General features: G+C 39.1%; 1 protein-coding gene across 2 annotated transcripts in view; it reads left to right on the top strand.

The window, feature by feature from the left end:
- The window catches only part of CFAP47 (cilia and flagella associated protein 47), a 769,322-nt gene that overhangs the window by 489,587 nt on the left and 253,474 nt on the right, over positions 1 to 26,261 (top strand). For both annotated transcript variants that reach the window (XM_073614843.1, XM_073614844.1), the window contains exon 52: positions 2,390 to 2,487. In XM_073614843.1, coding sequence (XP_073470944.1) covers positions 2,390 to 2,487 — 98 coding nt within the window. The remainder of the gene's footprint in view (positions 1 to 2,389; positions 2,488 to 26,261) is intronic.

The following is a 26,261-nucleotide window of genomic DNA, read 5'->3' as shown; positions in this document are numbered from 1 at the left end:
ACTAAATGACTTCATAGCATCTAAATCATTCCTTTCATTCCCATCGCTTAGAGAAAAATATGATCTACCAAACTCTGAGATATTTAGATATCTCCAAATCAAAAATTTCTATACACCATTCCTAAAGGGGGATACACCATTATCCCAATTATCCATTTTTGAATCAATCTGTACAAAAGATCCATTTGCTAAAGGTACAATTTCATCACTTTATAATCAATTATATGGAGTAGCAAATCTTAATAGACCCTCTTACGTTCAGAGGTGGGAGGAGGACCTGGGACGAACTTTAGAAGACACGGACTGGTCTAATATATGGCTCACATCTAAGTCATCTTCACCCAACATCTTAGCACTGGAGACAAATTATAAAGTCCTAACTCGCTGGTACCTTGTACCCGCTAGAGTGGCAAAATATTCACCTAATACCTCAACTCTTTGTTTTCGAGGATGCCCAGAAATAGGCACATATTTACACATATGGTGGACGTGCCCAGTAATCCAAACCTTCTGGAAGGAAGTCTTCGTGATTGCATCTAAAATATTTAAAAAAATAATACAACCAGATCCATATTTAACTTTACTTAATCTAAAACCGGAATGGTTAACACTCTCTCAATTCAAACTTATGATCCAACTAATAACGGCTGCAAAACAAACAGTGGCCAAGGCATGGAAATCTCCTACATTGGTACTAGCAGAAACAATTCACAGAATGAATAATACAATGTCCCATGCTAAGATGGTAGCCATCGATCAAAATCAAATTCCAAAATTTGAAAAACTTTGGCATCCTTGGATAAAACAACAGTTCCTGTCAAATTTCAATGACTCTGTCCTGTTGCCATGGTAACAGATTAAATGACTTACAGAGACACCCATTCTAAGGCTTCAAAGAGAACTAAAAAGAATAATAAACTGACGAGCGGGACAACCTTGTGGACCATACCTCTACCTTTCAACCCTTTTTCTTCTTTCTCTTTCCTTTTCTCCACCTTACGATTAAAGCTCATTATCAGAATTTATTTGACCTATATACACTCTACTTGTAAACAATATGTATAGTAGGTATAAATCATTTAAATACCTACAAAAGTAACTAAGGAAATGATATATATCTTTAATTTAGGTTTACGTGAACCCAATGTTTAATATTTGAAATTTCATGATATTTACCTATATAAACCCTACTGTAAAACAATGAGCTTACTTTATAGATCCTTGTAAACTTACTATGTATCTTTATAACATTGTATACTCAATAAACTTCTTTTGACAAGGAAAACTAATAAAAATAATGAAAATGTTTAAATGTTAATGATTAGAAATAAAAAGTAGGAAAAAATGAGTAAGGCCCCTTTCACACTGGGGCGGTTTGCAGGCGTTATTGCGCTAAAAATAGCGCCTGCAAACCGCCCCAAAACAGCCTCCGCTGTTTGTTCAGTGTGAAAGCCCGAGGGCTTTCACACTGAAGCGGTGCGCTGGCAGGAGAAGAAAAAATCTCCTGTCAGCCGCATCTTTGGAGCGGTGAAGGAGCGGTGTATTCACCGCTCCTAAACCGCTCCTGCCCATTGAAATCAATGGGACAGCGCGGCTATACCGCGGCAATACCGCGGCTATAGCCGCGCTATACGAGTGGTTTTAACCCTTTTTCGGCCACCAGCGGGGGGTTAAAACCGCACCGCTAGCGGGCGAATATCGCGGTAAAACAGTGCTAAAAATAGCGCTGTTTTACCGCCGACGCCCTCTACCACCCCAGTGTGAAAGGGGCCTTAAAGGGAGAAAGGGAAGGAGTTTATTAGGGCTGTTAGAGTAAACTAATAGTTAATATGGGGTGAACTGAAAAAAAATTACAAAAAAAAGTTTTATCTTCTGATTGCTTTAACTGACATCATATACAGATTGAAGTGTATCCTTTTGATCTGCAGATGGATGAAACACTAGATACAAAAGTAACTGTTAATTTGTATCTCGTTATCTCATATTTGAAAAGTTTGCAAGTGCAGTTGCACTTATTTTTCCCTAGAGCTTGGTGAAAGTGGAGAAGTTCTGTTGATTTCCATGATCCAATCATGTGCAAGCTGAGTACTATTTTGTGGCTTTCTAAATCATGTATCTGGTATATATTTGATTAAGATATTGCCGTTTTCCGAGAAAAGCTTTTTCCAGCACTTAAACTTAAAAGAACCAGTGTTTGCTTTTTCCTTATCTTTTGCCAATATTAACGATATTTACTTAATGTGCACAGTTCAAAGTGCATCCTCCTAGGTTATGTTGATTGATTGGAGTTTTCTAAAGATTTTAGCGATAAAATGTTTTGTTTTTCTTCATGTATATGTGTGTGAAATACATTAACTAAAAAATGTTTTTTTACTTACTTTAAATCTAGGTGGCAAAGCAGATCCTTACAAAGTATGGTTTTCAGTGCAAATAAACAGTATGCCTGCACCACCTGAGCAAATCATAGATGTGACCTGCCCTGTGTTGGTATGTATTTACCTTAAGCATACATTTCTTTCACATACCAATATCTAAAAAGTGTTTTACTTTGTAACCTACATTAATTGGAAAGCTATTTGTGCATCAATGATTGTATTTATTGCATAACATCTAGTTGGAAATCTTAATGATGCATTTTTTAAAGTACTGGACAACTCCTCATTACTGACTGCTGTAAAATTAATGGAAACTGAGGCAGGTTCAAAGAAATTAATTGTTTATTGTTTAAGAACTGCATGTGCATTTGGGCCTGTTTGACTATTTTTGTGCAAAATCACGCACAGAAACTTTTTTTTTCTTCATGAGTAAGACACTTTTTTTAATAATAGGCATAAGCTAAAGTTTACTGACCCATGATGCAAACAATTTGTCTGTTGTAACACTCAGTGATAAATATGAAAGAAGCTGTTCTCAGCTTAGAATTGGCAGTCTAGTGCACTTAGCTCCTTTGTGCTCATTCCGCTGGGTGGTCAGTACTTGTCCATGTCCATGGCATGGTCAGGCATTATATGCTTGGCTACGGGTAAACCTTGCCATTTTATTTTTCTGCTGGCTTCCCTTTGTATTTTACTAGTGCTCTGGTGGGGTCATCCTTATATAATGATTGTGCTCCCACTTCTTGGTCCACCTGTACTTCAATTTCCCCTTCTGAATTCAGCCAGGCACTATCATTAACCTCAGACATTCGAATGCATTTGCAGAATGGTGACAGAACTTGGCTAGCCTGTTTTCCTTTTTCAAGTTAATGTCTTCCATTTTCATGTTGTACTTCGTAGAGTTTTTTTAGCTGTGGGGGGAACTCTCTTTGCTTTACACAGATAAGCTGTTGACCTCACCTAAACCTACCTTGACCTTGATGTGAAACCTAGATACACATTTGGTACTTGCTCTGGTTTCCCTTGGAAATGGTCTTTGGCAACTACCCTGACTACAATTCTGCCTTCACCTTAAGGCTCGATTCACACCTATGCATGTTACTTTTGAGAGTTTTTGGAGGTTTTTTTGTGATGCTTGCCATGTTTTTGAGTAGCGTTTTTACAGCGTTTTTGCAGCGTTTTGCGTTTTTTTTTTTTTTTACATTTTTTTTAGACTGTATACAGTTAAAAAAAAATGTAAAAAGATTCAAAAAAAAAAAAAAGCCAAAAACGCAAAACGCATAAAAAACGCTGTAAAAACGCTGCAAAAACGCTGGATTCTATTACATGCAAAACGCTGCATTTTGCATGAAAAAAAGTCCCTGACCCTTTCCAAAAATGCAGAGGTACAAAAAGGCATTGATGTGAACATGTTCCATAGGAACCCATGTTAAAAAATTCCCATGCATTTCTGCAAAATGCATAAAAAAACGAGCTAGTGTGAATGGAGCCTAAAACTGTTTGGTTTGACGTTTGCTAACTCGCTTATTGCATTAATACACAGTCCTTTTGTTGCACAGATTGCTTATCCACTTGAAAACCCTACTCTGGAACTCTTACTGGAACTCTGTAATCTCAAATTAGGGCCCCTTAGGGCCAGTTCACACCAGATGCAGTTCCGTGCACTTTTTTTCTGCACTAAAAATGCATGCACAATGTTTTCCATGTATTTCAATGGCTCTAGTTCACACCAATGCAGTCAGTTCCAGTCAGTTTCCGGTCAGTATCTGAACCGGAAACTGACTGGAACTGACTGCACTGGTGTGAACTAGAGCCATTGGAATACATGGAAAACACTGTGCATGCATTTTTAGGGCCAGTTCACACCACAAAAATGCACTCACATGTTCTGGATCAGTTTTTGCTTACAGTTCACACCAAACGAAGTTCCAGTGCAGTTCCAGTGCATTTTTGATACAATTTGCTAGGTTCCAGTACAGTTCTGTGCAGAAAAAAATGCAGCACGCGCTACTTTTTTTTCTGCACTGGAAACTGACTGCACTGGTGGGAAGTAGAGCCATTGGGATACATGGAAAACACTGTGCATGCATTTTTAGTGCAGAAAAAAAGCGCACAAAACTACATTTGGTGTGAACTAGCACTTAGTGCAGAAAAAAAGTGCACGGAACTGCATCTGGTGTGAACACTAAGGCTGGATTCACACCTATGCATTTTCAGTGCTTTTTGCATTTTGCAGATTTGCACCACAGAACGTGTTCCATAGGAAATCATGTTAAATGGACTGTAGTGCAAATCTGCAAAATGCAAAAAGCACTAAAACTGCATAGGTGTGAATCGAGCCTTAAGCTCGATTCACACCTATGCATGTTGCTTTTGGGCGTTTTTGGAGGTTTTTTTTTCATGCTTGCCACGTTTTTGAGCAGCGTTTTTGCGGCGTTTTTGCCGCGATTTTGCCGCGATTTGCGTTTTGCTTTTTTTTTTTTTTTTTACAGTTTTTTTTACAGTCTACAAAAAAATTTAAAAAAAAAAAAAAAAAACAGCAAAAACGCATCAAAAACGCTGCAAAAACGCTGCAAAAACGGTGCACTTGCGTTTTTGATGCTTGTCCATTGAATTCTATTACATGCAAAATGCTGCATTTTGCATGAAAAAAAGTCCCCGACCCTTTCCAAAAATGCAGAGAAACAAAAAGGCATTGATGTGAACATGTTCCATAGGAACCCATGTTAAAAAATTCCCGTGCATTTCTGCAAAATGCAAAATGCATCAAAAAACGCGCTAGTGTGAATGGAGCCTTATGCCGCGTACACACGGTCGGACTTTTCGTCTACAAAAGTCCAACGGACGCTGACGGACTAAAGCTGGCTGGTAATCCGATCGTGTGTGGGCTTCTCCGGACTTTCAACTGACTTTTTTAGCCTCAAATCCGACGGACTTTAGATTTGAAACATGCTTCAAATCTTTACGTCGTAAGTACGACGGACCCCGAAATCCGCTCGTCTGTGTGCTAGTCCGACGGACAAAAACCCATGCTAGGGCAGCTATTGGCTACTGGCTATGAACTTCCTTATTTTAGTCCGGTGTACGTCATCACGTACGAATCCGTCGGACTTTTGTGTGGTCGTGTGTAGGCAAGTCCGTTCGTAAGAAAGTCTGCCGCAAGTCCGCCGAAGGTACGTCGGAAGTCTGTCGGACAGGCTGTCGGACTTTTGTAGACGAAAAGTCCGACCGTGTGTACGCGGCATTAGTGTTAGTTCAACCTTTTCAGAAAAAAATGAAAAGGTGGGAACGTTGAGCTGTCAATGCCCATGCAGCCGGTGTGGCAGTTGGGTGATTTGAAAATCCCTGTTATTCTCCCTCTTCTCTGTGCAGAGCTTCCGGGGTGGACCAGGGCAATTCTGATTGGTCAGCACCTGCACAGTGAATCACTCTGGTCCATCTTTATTGACATGAATGAATATACCAAAGTCTAGTATGTAAAAAAAAACTAATAACATATTCAACAAGAAAATATTAAGAACTTTTCAAATCATGGTTACTTTCCAGCGGGAAACATTTATGGTACAGTGTGTAACCATAAGTTGGATTAAATTGCAGAACTTAATAACTTCTTTTTTGCTTGCTGAGTAAATATATCAGTGTATTTTAATAAAAACAGCCTCAAGTAGCTGGAGTCTTTCCACAGTTAGGAAGATCTATGTTCTTTATCTGAATGAGGTATACTTTACGCGTATTAATGTAGCAGCGCTGGATTGAGATAGGATTCAGAAAACTATAAAGGGGGCTGGAGGACATCCTGTGGCACAGAAGTTTATTTTCACCTTAATGCAGAGAATGCATTAAGGTAAAAAACCTTAACCCTTTAGAACCACTTTAAATATGAACCTGCTCACCCTATACACTGCACACATATGCTGTGCTTCCCCACAAAATACTTCCTATCTACTGTGCATTGTGATATGCTCAGTGGTAGTAGCATTTTCTAATGAGTCCATGATAGTCAGAACTGTGTTTCGGGGTTTGCTGGCCCACTTTTTTTTAAAGTGAAACTTTACCTATACCAACTTGATAAAAAATAATGATCTTTAGCAAGGAACATTCATTCCGCATTAAAAATTGTGCTACCAAAATTAGTGTGTGCTGTAAATAGTCTCTAGCATTGCTCCTGTTTCTTCTTGCTGGAGGCTGCCATTTTGCTGAAGTCCAAAGTCTCTGAATGGCAGTAAATCATAAAGTGGAACTAAACCTATTGATTTGATGCTTTTAAAAACATTCCTGGAATGCCAGGATTGCTAACTGTCACATTTGCTTGTGTCCTCAACCAAACTGTCAAACCATCAAATGGCAGGTGTTATAACTGATCATGTGCAGCACCATGATAGTTGCAGATCAAACAGAAGCAGCTTCCTTGGCTGTAAAGAATAGGATGGTTTAATTCCGCTGTAAGGCTGTTAGCAGATTGGCCTCTACTAATTCTGCAGTGCCTAAAAATAGAGCGAGAACAACTGAGCATGTGCAGAGCAGGGTGAGACAGCGTATTACTGAATCTTAAACAGTATAGGCACTTATTTTTAATGCTTTACATGGCTATACCTGAAAAAGGGGCCAGCCTGAAGTGATCTATCAGGACTTCTCTGACTAAAGTTCCACTTTAAATGAAATAAAAAAGTTCCCGACAACAAACGGTTCCCCTCACAGGGGTTTCTACTATATACACAAAAATAAATGACATTCAGGCTCTTTCTAGCAGCACTGCTGCTCTGGCCTTAAAACTCAGACCCCTAATATGATCAGTCAGACCCTGCTAGACAGCACCTCTATGTTCATGTGCCTTTCCCCCAGCTCTCCAGGCTCTCTCAGTCCTGTCAGACCTCTCGGTTCTCTCAGTCCTCTAGACCCGCTCAGTCATCTTAACTCTCTCAGTCCTCTAGACAAGGCACCTTTTGACTCTAGGATGGAGTACTGTCTCTTAGGTAAGGGCTCCTAACGGGAGCTATGAACTATGCCCAGGCTGTGCACACCTGCACACACAGCCTCCTGGTCCCCAGTAAGGTGTGGACACTGGGTTAGGGGCTTCTTCCCTCCCAAAGCTCTTCAAAGTCTTTGGACTCCAGACCCTAATCTAGGAATTACAAAACCTAGAAAGATCTGCAAGGTCAACTTTTTCTGCTTTGAACAGAACTTCTGGAGCCTTATAATAAAGCTTACATGTAGGTAAAATGAATATCCCCTCAATGTACACCGTTTAGGAGATATTCTAGTGAGCAGCAGCCAGTGACGTCACCAGCGTACAGCATAACCGTACCATTCCTTCAGAGCTGAGTGCCACAGCCGAGGCTCCCATGCTCTGCCAGTCAGAAGGCCACAGTCTGTGAAGATTAAAGCCTCTGCAGTGGTGACAGCTTGCCGCTGGAGGGCTTAGTTTTAAGGCAAGTCTTTCATAATGGGCTAGTATGTTATGCATACTAGCCCATTATGATATTGCCTTGCAGAGTGAAACTTTTTTATACAGACTTTACTAGTGCTTTAAGGTAAAAAAAATCTTGTACCTTTAGAACTTTTTTAATGGTATGTAAGTGTACATTGCTGTGGGGGGTGGGATTAAAGTTAATTTCCGGACAGTTTTTCTGTGGTGTTGTATTGAGCGGGGGAAGATTAGAACCTCTGTCAGGTTTTTATTGCTGTCCTTCACTATGCTGAGTTTACCTTTTTCTTACAGTTAATGGGGGAAATCTTTCCAATGGGGTAACAGACCACATAAAACCCTGGGAGGGATTCAATCACTACTCCACACCCCAAAACTAAAGGGCTTTCACTAGTTGCAAACTTTGGCCGCACTACACACACCCAAAAAAATGTCATCCTTGTACACAAGGCATGTGCAGCATGTCCAGTCTCTCTGCCCTACTTATGTGACCCCCCCTCCCAGTACACTGACTTCTTCACTGAGTATACTGTAATGCCGGCAAAGGGATAAACTTAGATCTGCAGATGAGGCAAGTTAAAGCAGTGGTCATCAACCCTGTCCTCAGGGCCCTCTAACAGACCTATTAGTGGGCTCTGAGGACAGGGTTGATGACCACTGAGTTAAAGCAACCTGACAAGTAAAATAAAAACATTTTTTATTTAATTAATTAATCGGATGGATGAGTCCTGGCTTCTATACAGCATCACCTGGCGCCCAACACCATCTCTTTGGCTGTCACCTGTCGGCTTCCCTCATGGTCAGATGCTTAACCCCAGTGCTGCGAATCTTGTCACTTCCGCCTGTCTGCTTCTTGCTCTTGTGAGTGCAACGTACTATGTTTTAATAAAGTGTTTGCTTTTTAATACTACACTATGGTGGCCCTTGCGCCTGTTGTTCTCTCTTACCTTGTGTGCATCCTAGATGGAGTACCCCCTCCTGATTTGTGGGCTGCAACTCCCACCTGTCATTGTAGCATTTATTTGTATAGTGTTGGCTACCCAGTCAACAGATTCCATTTGTGTATTAACTGTATTGATTTGTGGTATCACATTTCCTTTTTGAGATTATTACGTGGTATACTGTTACTTTGACATCACACACCATTTGGTTTTACCATTTTGCTTTCACCTAATCATTCAGGGGCTGCTTTGTGGAGTGATGTGGTCCCAGTGGATTTCTACTGGGTCATTCTTTGTCTCACTAACCTAAATTGAGTACAAAGACTTTGAGCATGAAATTCTTAAAATGTATACTTGTTCTGGATTAGTGCCTCACTGAGTAGTGAACCGAAAAAGCAGTGTGATGGTCAGGGAACTAGTAACTTCTATAAGAAGTCAGCAGTGGCAAAGTCCATATTTACATAATTGATACTTTAAGAGATAAGCCATGTTGTTCTAGAGGATAGATTTTGTATTTCATTTTATCTCTGAAATCTTAGTAAGGTTTCATGATTTTAATCATTGTATAGTAAAATGCAGTGTGTGTTTATTTTAGAATAACTTCTTATATTCCTTGAAAAAGATATTGAAGCTTGAGAAGCAGAAGAAAGAGTACACATGTAATGGAGAAATATATAAAATGTAATATCGCTGTTATCATTCACTGTATGTGCTTCATAAACAATAGCTGTAAACAGGCTTTTAGATAGTGGAGTTGATTTACTAAGGGCAAATAGACTGTGTACTTTTCAAGTGCAGTTGCACTAATTTTCCCTAGAGCTTAGTGAATGTGGTGAAGCTCTGCTGATTTCCATCATCCAATCACGTGCAAGCAAAACTGCTGTTTTTCTTTTACTTTTAGTTCAGGTTTCGTTTGTGAATTGGATTTAACAGATTACCACACAATTTTTTTTCAATATTTACAGACAATTGTTTTTTTCGTTGTTTACCACAAAATCTTTATTATTATTTATTTATTTTTTTTTTAGTGGCTTGTACTTAACCTACCGCATGTGATAAATTATGCAAATGAGTAACATCATTACTTATCACATGCAGTAAACGTTAGTGATTCAAACCTGTTGTCTCATTTCTGCAATTTATGTGGTGCTATGAAGCAATTACCATCTGAATAACTGTTTAACGGTTTCACTCTGCCTTCTGTGTCTGTTTTATCCTACCTGTGGCTTACTAAATACTGCCCTGGACTGTGAACATGTGCATGTGGGATATTGAGCTTATTCATCGTATCTATGCACTGTTTCTATCCAACCATACTAACTTGTTGGTGTTTGTAATTCTGTAGTATAAACATCTCCTGAAAAAGCCTTATCTAAGGCAAAACATGTTGAGATGCATTGACTACAGCAAGCAACTACCGTAAATGTAGCTACAGTGTTCTTGTGCTTGATGTGATTTGCACGTTTTAAATTACTGATGCTTTTAATGTAATTTTCAATAAAATAACTTTTATTTATAAATTATTTAGATATGTTTAAAGGGATGTGATGCTCCTGATTTCCACTTTGGCCCAGGTACATTGTTACTGAGTAAAAATTTACAAATAACTCTATGAGGACAAGTATAAAAGAAAGATGAGATGTTGGGACTTTATATGAGACCATGATTATCCAGTACAGGGTCTCCATCCCTATTGGTTGGTAAAGGGGGGGGGAGAGGGGAATATGGGAAAATGGGACTTTATATGAAACACAACACTTGGGTAGATTGAATCACTCAATGATAGTAATTAAAATATTTATTAACAACACAAATGAGCTTAGTGCAATAGATAACATGATTGGTAGAAAAATAGGTGATACAGAATAAAGATAAACATGATTAATGCATCATATAATAAATAATAGACATTATTGCACATGGTAAATGGTAAATCAGCAGTATACTCAAAAATGTGTAAAAACATGATGGGTAATGTAGATAATTGATTGATGATTAAAACTAATCAAACACATGGTATTCACATGATTGCTGTGGCATAGCATCAAATAAAAATCTCAACGCATTTCGTGGGTTGTCTCCACTCATCAGGAGCAGCTGTACATAAGGGGTACCTATAATGGGTTGCAAATTAAATTAAGTGCCAGCATAGGTACATGCAATACTGGGCTAGCCTGTTCTGTTAGACTTTCTTGTTAGGCCACTACTTGGGGCCATTTTCATTTCAGTCCCAGGAGCTGCGATGGGGCTATTCCCCATCCCGATCTGTTTGGTCGTGGCGTTGTGGGCTTGCAATCGCTGCACGTCCACGCCACGCCCTCACGCCGCTACGTGTGATGTCACTCCTTGGTGCCACACGCTGGCATGATTTTTCCATCGGCGTGCATTATGGGGAGGTTAGGCGCTTATTTACGTGCGCTAGTCGCTCGGACGTGGTCGCCCCCTCTCTCCCAGCACATGGGTTGCGTCAGTGGGGCTGTGTGTGGCGGGTGGGCCATTCTTCACCACCATACCACTGTGGTTTATCCACTCTGCTCTTCCACATCCATTGGGGCATATTCACAAATCGCTTCCTGACCACACACTTCACCAGAAGCTTCAGGTAATTCCATTGCCATGGCTTCCTCCATCAGCCGTATAGTGGTTTTCTATGTTTGGTTTGTTATTTTTGTGCACACTGTTCACTCTTTTCACCACTTTTGGGTGCCCCCTGTGGCTCACCTCACTTTCTTTACCCCATGGCTTTATTTTTCCTTATTTTGTTCTCGCTTTATGCCTATCTTTATTTTCCCCATGGTCACTAATCTCATACTAATCTCTATTGTTACAGTAGCCCCTCTGGGCCCTCACCATTCACTTGAGTCACTGACCAGTGATTCCCTTTTAAAAGAAGTATTATTTCGGTCCTCCTTTCATTTCATTGCCATCACCCCAGCTCCTGGGGGGATGTTTCTTCACCCCCAGCGCCTCTCATCATTATCATCATGATCTACATCCTTGTAAATTATACCCATAGGTAAGAGTGCTAGGACCATAGTTTGTTGTTCCCTCTCTCCCTATTTTTTAATCAATTGCCACTGATTATTAATTTAATTTACAACCCATTATAGGAACCTCTTATGTATAGCTGGTCCTGATGAGTGGAGACAACCCACGAAGCGCGTCAAACTTTTTATTTGATGCTATGCCACAGCAATCATGTGAATACCATGGGTTTGATTTGTTTGAATCATCAATCAATTATCTACATTACCTATCATGTTTTTACATGTTTTTGAGTATACTGCTGATTTACCATTTACCATGTGCAATAATGTCTATTATTTTATTATATGATGCATTAATCATGTTTATCTTTTTTTCTGTATCATCTATTTTTCTACAAATCATGTTATCTATTGCACTATACTCATTTGTGTCATTAATAAATATTTTAATTGCTATCATTGAGTGATTCAATCTATCCAAGTGTTGTGTTTCATATAAAGTCCAATTTTCCCATATTCTCCCCTCTCCTCCTCTATGATGGTCACCTTAAGCTCCATTGCAATTTTTTGAATATTGCTTCTGAAAATGGTGAAGTGAATGCACACACATTCTTTCAGTGAGGACACTGAAGACTTCCCAAGCGCAGAAAACAATATTTTGTACATACATTTGCAAATCCCTCAGTGCTAAAACAAAGTCAAAGTTTGGGTTCTCTGCAGGTTAAGCGTTAGGGTATTCCTGTCTCTCCTTCATGGCAGCTGACCATTGATACCAAAACAGAAAATAGCATAGAAGTGGTTATTGTGAGGGTACTTGAAATTAGACAGATTTAGCTATACGAAAAACACCTGCATTCAGAAAACCAAACTAAACTGGAATAACAGCGAAACAAAACAAAAAGATAGAAACAAATAAAACCAAAAAACCCTACCCCAGCTACTGCAGCACCAGTATCCCCTTTAGATACTATGGACAAAAAACATCTAATTAAGGTAGCATCTTCCTATGTTTAGTAAAATAAAGTGCAAGAAAGTTTCAAGTGCAATAAAAAAATAAATTGCAAAATTTCTATTTAACCACTTCAATGCCAGGCACTTTCGCCCCTTTCTGCCCAGGACAATTTTCAGCTTTCAGTGCTGTCACACTTTGAATGACAATTACGCGGTTATGTAACACTGTAACCAAACTAAATTTTTATCATTTTCTTCAGACAAATAGAGCTTTCTTTTGGTGGTATTTTATCACCTCTGGGGTTTTTATTTTTTGATAAACTAAAAAATACCAACATTTTTGAAAAAAAAAAGTTTTTCTTAGTTTTTGTCATAAAATGTTGTTTTCCCCTTCACTGACGGGCACTAATGAGGTGGTACTGATGGGCACTGATGAGGCGGTACTGATGGGCACCGATGAGTTGGCACTTATAAGGTGGCACTGATGAGGAGGCACTGATATGTAGAATTGATGGGCACTGATAGGCGGCACTGATATGCAGCACTGAGGGCACCAATAGGTGCCACTGATATGCAGCACTGATGGACACTGACAGGCAGGTATGATGGGCACTGACAGGCGGGTGTGATGGGCACTGACAGGTGGCACTGATTGGCAGCACTGATGATGAGGCACTGATGTGTTACTGACAGGTGTTACTGCTGGGCGCTGATTGGCACTGTGGTGGGCACTGATTGGCACTGTGGTGGGCACTGATTGGCACTGTGGTGGGCACTTGAAGGCTTTTTAATTGGGGAAATGCTGGGCACAGATTGGTAGCTTATTTGTACATTTGAGGGGGCTGTGCTGATAATCAATGTGCTGATCATCAGCACAGACCCCCCCTCTGACAGGGAGAGTCGCCGATCGGCTCTCCCTGTCAGGGCGAACCGAGGAATGCCGTTTACCGACACTTCCTGGTTCACGCTGTGATCAGCTGTGATTAGTCACTCTCATTACAGCCAAGGCGGTGTTAAAAAGAAAAAAACAATCCTTTCCTTCCCCTCCTCCCCCTCCAATGTACACCCACCAAAATGTTGGTTTTGTGCATGACCCTACTGTTCTTCTCATGAGTCGATAGGCCAATGTTGACAATAATACTTCTTACACATATTTTTTACTAGTACCTGCTTACTACCTTATTTCAGTGCGAACTACCTTGCTTTACTGAATATGCTTGTATTATTGGAATTTGCACAATAAAATATATTGAAACAGAAAAAAAGAAAAAAGAAATACAACTCAATCCAGTTAATGTAGTTAGTTTAACCTCTTCATGCTGAGCGCACACAAATATGTGGCCTCTCAGCAGCTGGGCCTTGCAATAGCACTGATAGAGCTATGCCAAGAGAGCACCCTGCACTCTCCCGGCACAGTTACCGACGGCTCACTGAAAGCTCCCATTCGCTGCTTGTGATCAGGAACTTTCTCGTAATGTGACCACAATGACAACTAATCAAAGTTGTCACATGATCATAAGCCCTGCCTACTGGCATTCTAAAGCCCCTAAATGGCTGGCGCCGGCTCTAAGGGGTTAAACAATCATTTTATACATATGTTTATTTTAATACTGAATGTAACAAAACATCCCCACTCCGCTTGAGTGCTTTCGTCATATACCACTTCCTCCCAGTCTGAATATAGATATCAGATATTCCAACTGCTCACAAGCACAAAACAAGATGATACTTGTTTAGTTGCTGAACATGGACTCCTTTATTAGAACCAAAATACAAGTCTTATATGCAGTAAAAGAGGAGGTTCCTCCCTCCTGCTCATATTACTCTAACAATACAACTGTAACCAGAAACAGAATTAACAAGAGCTAATTAACTAATCCCTTAAAGCAGCCAATGTGAGTCCATGCCCTCCTGAGCATTGTTATGAATAATCAGGATTTCACTACAGGTCAGACTTGTTGTCACCGAGCTTCACACAATAGATTATACATTATCATAAACATCAACACAGAACTCCTTCATACAATAGCAAGGTTAATTAGCACAAACAACAATGGGTGAAATACTCTTAGAAGCTGTGGCAAGCCAGACTAGACTCATTTACATTATAGAACACAACAGACAGGTGGCTGGAGTTGATGACATTAGCATCTAACAGTATGTGTCCCAACAGTATGAATTAGTCACTATTTCTAATATGGCATATACAGGGTTCCCAGAGTCTGTGTGTCTTAGGGGAAATGGACCTGAATCTAAAGTAACACCACCTCAAGGGTCCCCAGGCATACAGCTCACAAAGAGCACCTTTCCCACAAATGCCAGGGCCCATAATCGGTAGGCAAGAGGCTAGCATTCAGTCCCCTCCAAAAGCCTCTGTCCCAGGTGAGTCTGTCACATGTGGCCTCTCAGCAGCCGGGCCTTGCAATAGCACTGATAGAGCTATGCCGAGAGCATGCCCTGCAGTCTCCCAGCACAGTTACTGATGGCTAACTGAAAGCTCCCATTCACTGCTTGTGATCAGGAGCTTTCCCGTAATGTGACCACAATGACAACCAATCACAGTGGTCACATGATCATAAGCCCCACCTACCGGCATTCTAAAACCCTTAAAGGGCTGGTGCCGGCTCTAAGGGGTTAAACAATCATTTTATTTATATATTTATTTTAACACTGAACAGGAGCAAGTTTCTAACTCCTAGTCTGGTATCAGAATCCACTGCACAACATGACTAAGTTGATGTAGCAGTGCTTTGAGCCAGTTAGGGCTCAATTGCTTTGTGTAGTCTGCAGTCATTCACAGTTTGAAGAAAAAAAAAAATGAGTAGCGAGAAGATTAACATTCTCATTGGTGTGCTGCTTCTCTTACACAGTCCAGTCATGGACTGAAAACAGGTTGGTGACCAAGCTGTCTAACTGCTATAGAGAAAAGTAAGGTCATCAATCAGGCTGTGCAGTTCATATATATTTTCTGTATATCTAGTATATCCAACTTAACCATAATATATATAATGCTATCATAGTGTGATAGTGTTGCTTAATAAACTATTATATTGATCTGATATTTCATTTATTTTTTCGATTTTCTAAAGTTTAACTCCCTGACAGAGTGATTGATTGCACATTTGAAGGCATTGCTAGTTAGTGTATTACCCTGGACTAAATCTTGTATTTAAAAATTAATAAAACATAGATTGCTACTAACAAAAGATCATCTTAGTCAGGGAATGTTGTGCTCTTTGTGTCCAAATAAGCCTTGATCTGTAATTCTTTTTTTTTCTACATGTCAGCTTTATTAATTAATCCTTAGTGTTCAACATAGCATTAAATTTGAATTTGTTTTTCAGGCCACTATGTATTTTAATCTTCTTCCTCATTTTGTCAGTTTTGTAGACTTGGAGCTAATTCATATGGATGACAGTCCTTCACTAGCAGTCCCCAAGGCTTTAGAGCATGGCTGTGCAGCTGTGCAAGTTGGTGGTATAGAAAGAACAGTCACACCCATGAGGTATAGAAGAAAAAAAAGATATTAAAAACATAGTACACATCTATACATCATGTTTGTTCCCCAGAGGAAAGTGTCATCCCTAGACAAAGTGAAATGTTCTTTGAATTGCAAGCTTTCACAAGTCAAAAGCTTTTTATCATCCGTGTCAGCTTGAATCCTTGTTTCTCCAGTACATGCTTTAAAAGTGAATCAGAGTAAAAATGAATAATAAACATTTACAGCTAAGATCCAGTCTTTACTTTTTCTTTATGTCAAAAGGAACTACACGTAGAACATTATAAAAAATTAGGTTTATGGTCAAGTTGTAGTGTACCATGTAGATGATGTGGAAGGATTTAGGCTCCATTCACACTAGCGCGTTTTTTGATGCACTTTGCATTTTTCAGAAATGCATGGGAATTTTTTTAACATGGGTTCCTATGGAACATGTTCACATCAATGCCTTTTTGTACCTCTGCATTTTTGGAAAGGGTCAGGGACTTTTTTTCATGCAAAATGCAGCATTTTGCATTTAATAGAATTCAATGGACCATCATCAAAAACGCAAGTGCAGCATTTTTGCAGCGTTTTTACACGCGTTTTGCGTTTTTGGCTTTTTTTTTTTTTTTTAGACTGTAAAAAAGAACTGTAAAAAAAATGAAAAATGCAAGACGTGGCAAAAATGCAGCAAAAATGCTGTAAAAATGCTGCAAAAACGCTGCTTAAAAACGTGGCAGGCATCACAAAAAACACTGCAGAAACACTCAAAAGCAACATGCATAGGTGTGAATCGAGCCTAAAACATAGATTGGTGCAATTAAATATAAATCCATTATCTAGACAGCTCTGAAAATAAACAAGATGAAGTAAATCACTGCTGATTTTCTGTAGAAAATGTCATATACTTAGAAATGATTGCCAAACATTTTTCCTACAGCAACTGAGTTGGACACTGCTAAACAAAAAGTCACATAAAGGTGACTTCTGGATTGTAGACCAAAGGCATTTTTATAAGGTTACATCTTGTCTCCTTAGAATGACAGTTCTAGCATTTAAGAAAAAAAGAAAATAGACTTCTTCCCAGGATAGCTCTGTAACTCCTTCTGGTTGTTAAATCTTGTAAAGTTAATGTTCTTTTCTCTCACAGATAAGCTTTCTTATCTTTTTGGTTTTCAAACTTTAGTCCACACATCTGCGTTACACATTAGGTGGACACATTCCTACAGAAGTGAAGTTCTGCAGTGTTATTAAAAACAGTAAATTGTTATTTGGACAAGTTAAAGTTACAAGCTTAATACTGGCAGACAGAATAATGAGATCTGTAAATAATAACAGGTTACATATTTTTGACTCCATTATGTCTAAAACCCTACTGAATTCTGTTACCGTGAGTTGAGAATGGAATATTCGTTCAAGCAGTATTCTTTGTTGTAGCTATGCAAATATTCTGTTGCCTGTTGTGGATAACTGTAGGTGGATGCACAGAGACAGCATGTTACTAGCATAATTTCCCAGTGGGCTTAGTGGAAAATCAACAGCCTGTACAGGTAATACAAAACAAGATGTTTATAACATTTTGTCTCCTACTTCACCTTCTTTATCAAATTTTAGCAAAAAATGTAGCTATAGTCTAATTTTCACAATGCCCTTTGGCCCTGTGGGGTTTATTTAATAAAGCTGGAAAGTGCAAAATCTGCTATGTTCTGTATAGAAACCAATCAGCTATTAACCTCAGCTTGTTTAATTAAGCTGTGGCAATAAAATATGGAAGCTGATTGGTTTCTATACAGAAGTGAGCCTGATTTTGCACTCTCCAGTTTTAGTAAATAAACCCCTGTATTTGTTTATTTATTCATAGAACAATTTCTTATTAGGTAAAAAAAAAGTTTATAGAGGTATAAATTCAAAGGGCATGGAAGTGAATTCACATTAATCCCCAGACATTACCAGGGTAGAAATAGAGGAGGCGATAGTGTAAAATTTCATTGAGTTTTACAGTGAAGGGAGAAGACTTCAGCATTGGATTGTTGTCTTGAATAGGGAGAGAACACCTTAATCATATTAATCATAATACACTTGCCCAATAATGAGGAATTTAGTGGTGTCTTCAGTTTTTTAGGACAACAGCTATACATGTGGTACATCAGGTTCAGGTGTTTCAGGGGAGGGATACCTGCCTATTTAATTTATTTATTAAAAAAAAAAAAATATATATATATATATATATATATATATATATACTGTTAGTATTCTTCTCTATAGGAGTCATTTACTCTACTTTGTCATTCTGGCTTACTTAAGATCCCCACTTAGATAACACCGCAAGGTGAACTATTTGGGACAGGGTTTTGACCCCATAGTGCTGCTGTTGGCAAAAAACTTGAATTATTCTACCTCTGCTACTCACTCTGTAGATGAAACTACATGGCCCCAGAGCCTGCATCTCACGTTGAGGTTTGACATGCTATATCCATATTGTGCCTTGCCATTAACATTTATATTTCCCAATTTTGTTGCTACTATAAATTGTCTAAATATCAAACTAAACAAAAGTTTGTAAAATGTATTTAATGCTGTTCAATAAAATGTACTGAAACATAAAAGGGAATAACATTTGTAGTTCTAGTGAAGCTAAACCTTCATTGAAAAAAAATTTGGGAGCAGGCAGCATTTTGTTGTAGAATAGACATGTTATGTCTCTTCTGCAATAAAACAAACTTATGTACCGTTTGCACATCAGTGTACATTCTCTACACAGTGCCTGAATTACTCCCTTGCATATGTGCAGGAATCACGTCATTCCCTGCTAGCTAATCTAGATAACTGAAGACTGGCACACAGAAGATGTTAGTGCCTGGAAAAAAATCTATTGGCCGCATTGCTGAAATGGAGATGAGTATATGTTAACTTCAGTTCCACGTTAACCCTAGTTAGTTTTTTATCCTTAAAATGTATAGTTCAATTCTTAGTTAAAGTGTTTGTTAACCTAAAAAAAAAAAAAAAAAAAAAAAAAAAAGGATCATGTTCCTTTAAAGTATGTTATACAGCACAGTGCTTGTGCTGCGTAATTTGCCCCCCTGTAACACCTGAAATATCTGGCTGATCCTGCCTGGTTCTGCCCTAGCCTTTGTAAACTGACCATGGTGTATCATGGCTGCTGAGCCCTGACACTGTGGTCAGTTTACATGCCTCCATCATCTACAGCTCTCCTGTTTCTACTGTCCTCCTCCCCCTCCCCGTCTGTCCGCTCCTGTGTCAGGGCCCCCCCCCCCCTACTGCTGAGATAACATTTCATATCATATATAATCCTCCTTGTTTCTTAACTATAGCTGCCCCTGTGTGTGATTTATTAAAAAATGCAGATTATACCTAATTTCAGAGCGCCATTCAGCACTCACGTGACCAGCCAGCTCTCTCCTACCCTAACTCCTTTGCTTCCTGTCCTTAGCATTTTCTTTTCTGTTTATAAACATTTTAAATTTGCATTTGTTTTTGTAATGTCGCTAAAGAGTTTGGTAGATAAAGGGTCACAGCTCCTAACCTTGGGTGCCAAGGAACCTTGTCCCCTCACTAGGTTTACCTACCTGTAACCATGACACTTCTAAGGTAAGCTAAAGGCTTCATCACTGGAAAAGCCACAGACATCATCTACATCATCTACCTCCCATACTCCCCTCTTCCTTCATATCATTATGTATATTGCTGCAAAACAAGAAATGTGTAAGACAGCCTAAATAAAGTACAGTGCAAAAGATGGTTGTGGCATCTTTTACATAAAAAATGAATTTAATTTAGCATCTATTTACACATGTAAATGACACTGTTGAGAAAATTTTAAATTAAGTAGATTTGGGGAGGACATTTTTCTGAGTGTACTTAAGATGTTTCTCATGCAATTTAAATCACTAGAAAAACTGACACATGCTAGTACGAGATAACATGTATTTAATGTTTCTTTGAAAAAAGCCCAATTTCACAGCTCTGATACATTAATTATCTTAACTTAAACTGCGTTTCTTTTATAGTTTTGAAGTTTATTGAATATTACATATAAAAAGTAGCGGAAACTGCTGAACAAAAGTATGCACGTTTTATATTAGCTTCCATAAACATATCCTTTTATTAGGTGTTACCTCAATATTACATTATTAAATTCCCCTTTTTATAAAGTACACATTTCAAGAGGTTTAATTCTTATGAAAATGTATGTTTTTAGTGAATGAGTTTTGATTTCATTCTCTCATAATTCTCAAAACCAAGCAGAATGTTGAATAGTTTGTGAGCAGACATTGTCAAACAGATGCATGAGGTTTTTACAGGGATATAAAATCTGGGCATAAAGCAAACATTGCTTGTCTGGATGAATCTTCAATCTGTTGAAAGTAACATAAAAAGTGCAGTGACACAAAATGACAAGTACAACAGAAACTGTTAAAGAAGTTCACCAAGTACATCAGTATACAGCAATAATCAGACAGTGAAAGGTCTGGACTTTTGTACATAAGTCATATATGTTTTAAGGCCAAACATTACAATGTTATAAAGTCAAACCATATTACATGATAATGACAGTGAATACACATAAGGACTAACATGGTTCACATGGTTGCCTTTGTAGATCTGAGCAAAATAAAATTACTTTATGTCTCCCCGCCCCCCCCCCATACTGCCTTCCGTCATTAAAAGCTAAATACTTACTTATCGACTGGAGCAGTCAGATCAGCTGATTCATCACTGCTTCCCCCACTTCTGAGGGAGCAGAAATATGAGGAAAAGTGTCCTTGATCAGCTGTCTTTACTTAAATGGTTAATGCCTTTCACAATCTGGACTCCTAGCCTTGGTTTCAGGACAGGGAATCAGTTTACAAAAAAAAATCTTATTGTCTGCACAAAACACTAATAATCTATACACCCCCAGCTTCCAGTGATACATGAACACCCCCCTGGCATCTTAAACAGGGATGGGCGAATGGTTTGGCCTGAACATAAGTTCGGGCCAAACTTTGGTTGTTCGGACGTTCGGCAAACATTATGCGTTCGTGGCAAATTCGAAAGCCACGGAACACCGTTAAAGTCTATGGGACATTAACATGAAAAACCAAAAGTGCTAATTTTAAAGGCTTACATGCAAGTTATTGTCAGAAAAAGTGTTTGGGAACCCAGATCCTGCTACATGGGTCATTTATCAATGAAAAAAAAGGTTTAAAAATGGCTATTTTTTTCGGGAGCAGTGATTTTAATAATGCTTAAAGTGAAACAATATAAATTAAATATTCCTTTAACCCCCGGGGGGCACAGATCGCGGCAATCTAGGTAAAAAGTCTCTGACGGAGACTCTTTACCATGTGATCAGCTGTGTCCAATCACGGCTGATCACCATGTAAATAGGAAGAGCCTGTGATCGGCTTTTCCTCACTCACGTCTGACAGATGTGAGGAGAGGAGAGCCGATCGGCTGCTCTCCTGACAGGGGGGGTCTGTGCTGATTGTTTATCAGCACAGCCCCCCTCGGATCCCACCCAGGACCACCAGGGAAGCCGTCCAGGACCACCAGGATGGCCATCCACACTGGACCACCAGGTATGCCCCCTAGACCCCAGAGAAATACTAATCTGTGCTCAGGCAGCTGCCAATCAATGCCCAGGCAGCTGCCAATCAGTGCCCACTCACAGTGCCTACCACTGCCAGTGCCACCAGGGATGCCTATCAGTGCCTCATATCAGTGCCGTGTATCTGTGCCCATCAGTGCCACGTATCAGTGCCCAGCAGTGCCGCCTATTAGTGCCCATCAGTGCTGCCTATTAGTGCCACCCATAAGAACCCATCTTTGCAGCCTTTCAGTGCCCATCAGTGTCACCTATCAGTGCCCATCAGTGCCCACCAGTGCCACCCAGTGCCACCCAGTGCCACCCATGAGTGCCCATCAGTGCCGCCTATCAATGCCCATCAGTGCCGCATATCAGTGCCACCCATCAGTGCCGCCTCGTCAGTGCCCGCTCATTGGTGCCACCATTGGTGCCTGCTCATCAGTGCCTGTTAGTGCCGCCTTATCAGTGCCCATCAGTGAAAGAGAAAACTTACTCAAAATTTTTTAACAGAAACAAAAGCAAAACTTTTATTTTTTTCTAAATTTTCAGTCTTTTTTTTATTTGTTTAGCAAAAAATAAAAACCACAGAGGTGATCAAATACCACCAAAAGAAAGCTCTATTTGTGGGAACAAAATGATAAAAATTTAGCTTGGGTACAGTGTAGCATGACCGCGCAATTGTCATTCAAACTGCAACAGCGCTGAAAAGCTGAAAATTGATCTGGGCAGGAAGGTTTATAAGTGCCCTGTATTGAAGTGGTTAAATATCGTGCATTGGGGGTGTCTATAGTATGCCTGTAAAAATCCCAGTTCTCTCAGGGGAGTAGAGAGAGAACATGTGTTCATACTAAGTATGAACACTGATCTCTCTCTTCCCCTAGCAAGTCCCATCCCCCCTACAGTTAGAACACATAGAGGGAACACAGTTAACCTCTTGATCTGATTTACAGTAATCAGTGCATTTTTATAGCACTGATCGCTGTATAATTGTCAATGGTCCCAAAAATGTGTCAAAAGTGTCCAATTTGTCCACCGCAATATCGCTGTGTCCCGATAAAGATCGCCGCCATTACTAGTAAAAAAATAAATAATAATAAATATGCCATAAATCTATCCCGTATTTTGTAGACACTATAACTTTTGTGCAAACCAATCAATATATGCTTCTTGCGATTTTTTTTTTTTTTTTACCAAAAATATGTAGAAGAATACATATCGGCCTAAACTGAGGAAAACAATTCGTTTTTTTTAACAAAAATGTGGAATATTTATTATAGCAAAAAGTAAAAGATATTGTGTTTTTTTCAAAATTGTCGCCATTCTTTTGTTTATAGCGCAAAAAATAAAAACCGCAGGGGTGATCAAATACCAGCAAAAGAAAGCTCTATTTGTGGGAAAAAAAGGACGCAAATTTTGTTTGGGTACAGTGTCGCACGATTGCGCAATTGTCAGTTAAAACAACACAGTGCCAAATTGTAAAAAGTGCTCTGGTCAGGAAGGGGGTAAAGTCTTCCGGGGTTGAAGCAGTTAAAACCCAGTGTTTGTGACTAAATTATATGCAAAACACACAGCTATAGAGTGGAAATCTATAATCAAACTCTATTGAAAAAAATTGTATTAGTGCAAATATACATCTAAAAATATTCTTTTAGATATATATTTGCTAAAAGTGCTAACTGTGTTTCCACCCCCTGTGCTCTATATTTCCCAGAAAAGTAAAAGAGCAAAAAAAAAATATTAGAGTGGGCACCCCAAAGCTCAAAACGCTCTTAGAAATAAATGCAAACAAACCTTTTAAAATGTATTAAAACATGGGCAGTGTTAGTAGGGCAGTGGGCAGTGTCAGCACAACAGTGAATGGTGTCAGTAGAGCAGTGGATTTGTCAGTAGGGCAGAGGCTGGTGTCAGTAGGACAGTGGAAGGTGTCTGTCAGTAGAGCAGAGTACAGTGTCAGTAAAGCAGTGGATGTTATCAGGAGGGTAGTGGACAGTCAGTCAGTGGTGTCAGTAGTTTTTAATTTTAATTTTTTTTTTTACAATTTTAATTTTTCATTATTTTTTACAATAATGTTTTTTCTTATTTTTTTAACAATTATTTTAGAGTCTCCGTTGGGGTTCTTTGATGAAATTTTATGGGTCTAAACAGACCCCTGATGTCTAAATTTTTAGAACGAGAAAGGGACTGAGGACAGAGATTATCCAATCCTTTTCTCAGCAGCACTAGCTGCACTGGATGGTGAGTGAATGGGAAGTGCTTTGTGCTGAATGACTTCCTGTTCATTCACAAACTGAAACATAGTAAACACAGTTTACTATGCTTCGGTTAAAAAATGAACACAGTGAGTGTTCAGTACCAATCACTCACTGTGTTCATTCAGAAAAAGAAGGGGCCAGTAAATGACATACTTACTAACCCTTTGCCCACTCTCCATCCTGAAACATCCCCCTGTGTGCCCACAGTAACAACTGGTTGGAGAGGAGGGAAGCCGGCAGCACTGCGGAAAGAGCAGTACACAGTGGGGCCCAGGCAGCAGGGGGAATCTTTCACATGAGGCATAAACAGGTTAAAAGAACATGCTCCAAATCCTCTCCTCCACTTTAGCTCAATGTGGGAATGTTATCAAAACATAAACAACTCCATATTGTAGCATGTACAAAAAACCTTATAGTAATCACATATAATAATATACACACAGAACAACTAATACAACAACCTCTCCACTCTCCATACTGTGGGTAGGTTGAAGGCTCACCAGATACTTAAGTCCAAAGCACACACTTCACATAAACTCAGCAAAATATCCAAATTGTTCTCCTGTTCCCTGAAACATTTCCCATACCTACAGGACTGTATAATAAATTGATTCCACTCTCCAGGTGCAGTCATCCCCTCACTTGACCATTACCAAAAACTGGTTAAAGTATGGGGCTGCCTCTGTTTTTATGTTGTTCCTGAGTGGTGGAGGAGCTAAGGGGGACAGGAGGAGACTAGCACTGATCTTTGGTGATGGACAAAGGAGGGAGTTACTGCACCTGGAGAGTGGAACTGAGTGGTACGTGTAGGCATCCTGGTGTAGACGGGGTTGATTTGGATGTCCTTCAAATTGCCGTTACTTCACAAGAGTCCAATGAGTCTTTCATTAACTCAGCTTTCCTGGGCTTATATATTTAAATATACAGTTATACAGTATGGTGACAGCTATGTGAGTATAATATTTTAAAAGCTTGCTATCTTAATTGTCAAAACATACTACACAGATTTTCCTTATGTTTTAATGCTGGAGCTGAGCTGATGAGGAGTGGATGTTATTACAGTCCTGTATGCATGGGTTATGTTTAAGTGAAGAGGAGATCAATATGGATATCTTGCTGAGTTTATGTGAAGTGTACGCTTTGGACAGCAGGTCATGATTATCTGGTTAGCCTTCTACCTACATACAATATTGAGAGCTGAGAGGGTGATGTTTTTGCTGTTCTTTGATTAGATTATTATATGCGATTGACTTAAGGTTATTGGTGCGTACTACACTTTGGGGTTGTTTATGTTTTGATACCATTGCCACATTGAGGTGAAGTGAAGGTGAGGTGTTGAAACACATTCCATTGACATAGACTTTATGTTTTACTTACTTTGCGGACAATTTATCACTGATATTATGTGCACTGGATTCATTATAATTGTGGATGTATATTTGCACAATTTTTGTTACATATTTGCACTATATATTTGTATGTATTGCATATAATATAGTCAGAAGCACTGAGTTTTATTTTTTTTTTTTTTAGGGAATCAGTTTGCCCCATAAGACTTGAAAAAATACTGTCTTAGATGATAAGTGGTGTTTTTAGATTTGGTTTACTGCATGGTATGGGGAAACTCACACAATTTTTGTTACTAGAGTTTGAATGCATATTTGCACTATATATTTGTGTGTATTGCATATAGTTTAGTCAGAAGCACTGGGTTTTAATTTTTTTAGTGAATCAGTTTGCCCCTTATGACTTGAAAAAATACTGTTTTAGATGATAAGTGGTGTTTTTAGATTTGGCTTACTGCATGGCATGAGACTACAATCAGTTTCTGAGTTTTATATGGGTGCAGGAATTAAGTCCTTAGACCTAAGTAAGCTTCCGCTAGAGTGACTTTAAACTTACATAAGTCTTCTTCTTTTTCCTCACCCAGGAAAACACAATGGCAGGGAATATAAGCATAAGCTAGAAGGAGCCAGGAATTAAGTGAACCTGTCCTTAGACATGTGCAATTTGTTTAGGTCCGAATATAAATTCGAACAATTTTTTGGTTATTCAGAGATTCGGATGTATGCAAATCTCCGAATGAAATAGTAACAAATTTTGTTGAAATTCACTCAATTTTGTTTTGTATATTCGTTTTCTAACTAATTCCAGTTTTTTGAACGTTTCGAATTTGGATTGGTGGAAAAATGATTGACCGATTCAAATTCTGTGCAAAAAATAGCTGGTTGTTAAGGAGCGAGCCTGGAATCCGGCCAC

This window comes from Aquarana catesbeiana, linkage group LG02 (genome assembly GCF_042186555.1).
Source record: "Aquarana catesbeiana isolate 2022-GZ linkage group LG02, ASM4218655v1, whole genome shotgun sequence".
Taxonomy (NCBI): Eukaryota; Metazoa; Chordata; class Amphibia; order Anura; family Ranidae; genus Aquarana; species Aquarana catesbeiana.
This window is presented reverse-complemented; position numbering and strand designations above follow the sequence as displayed.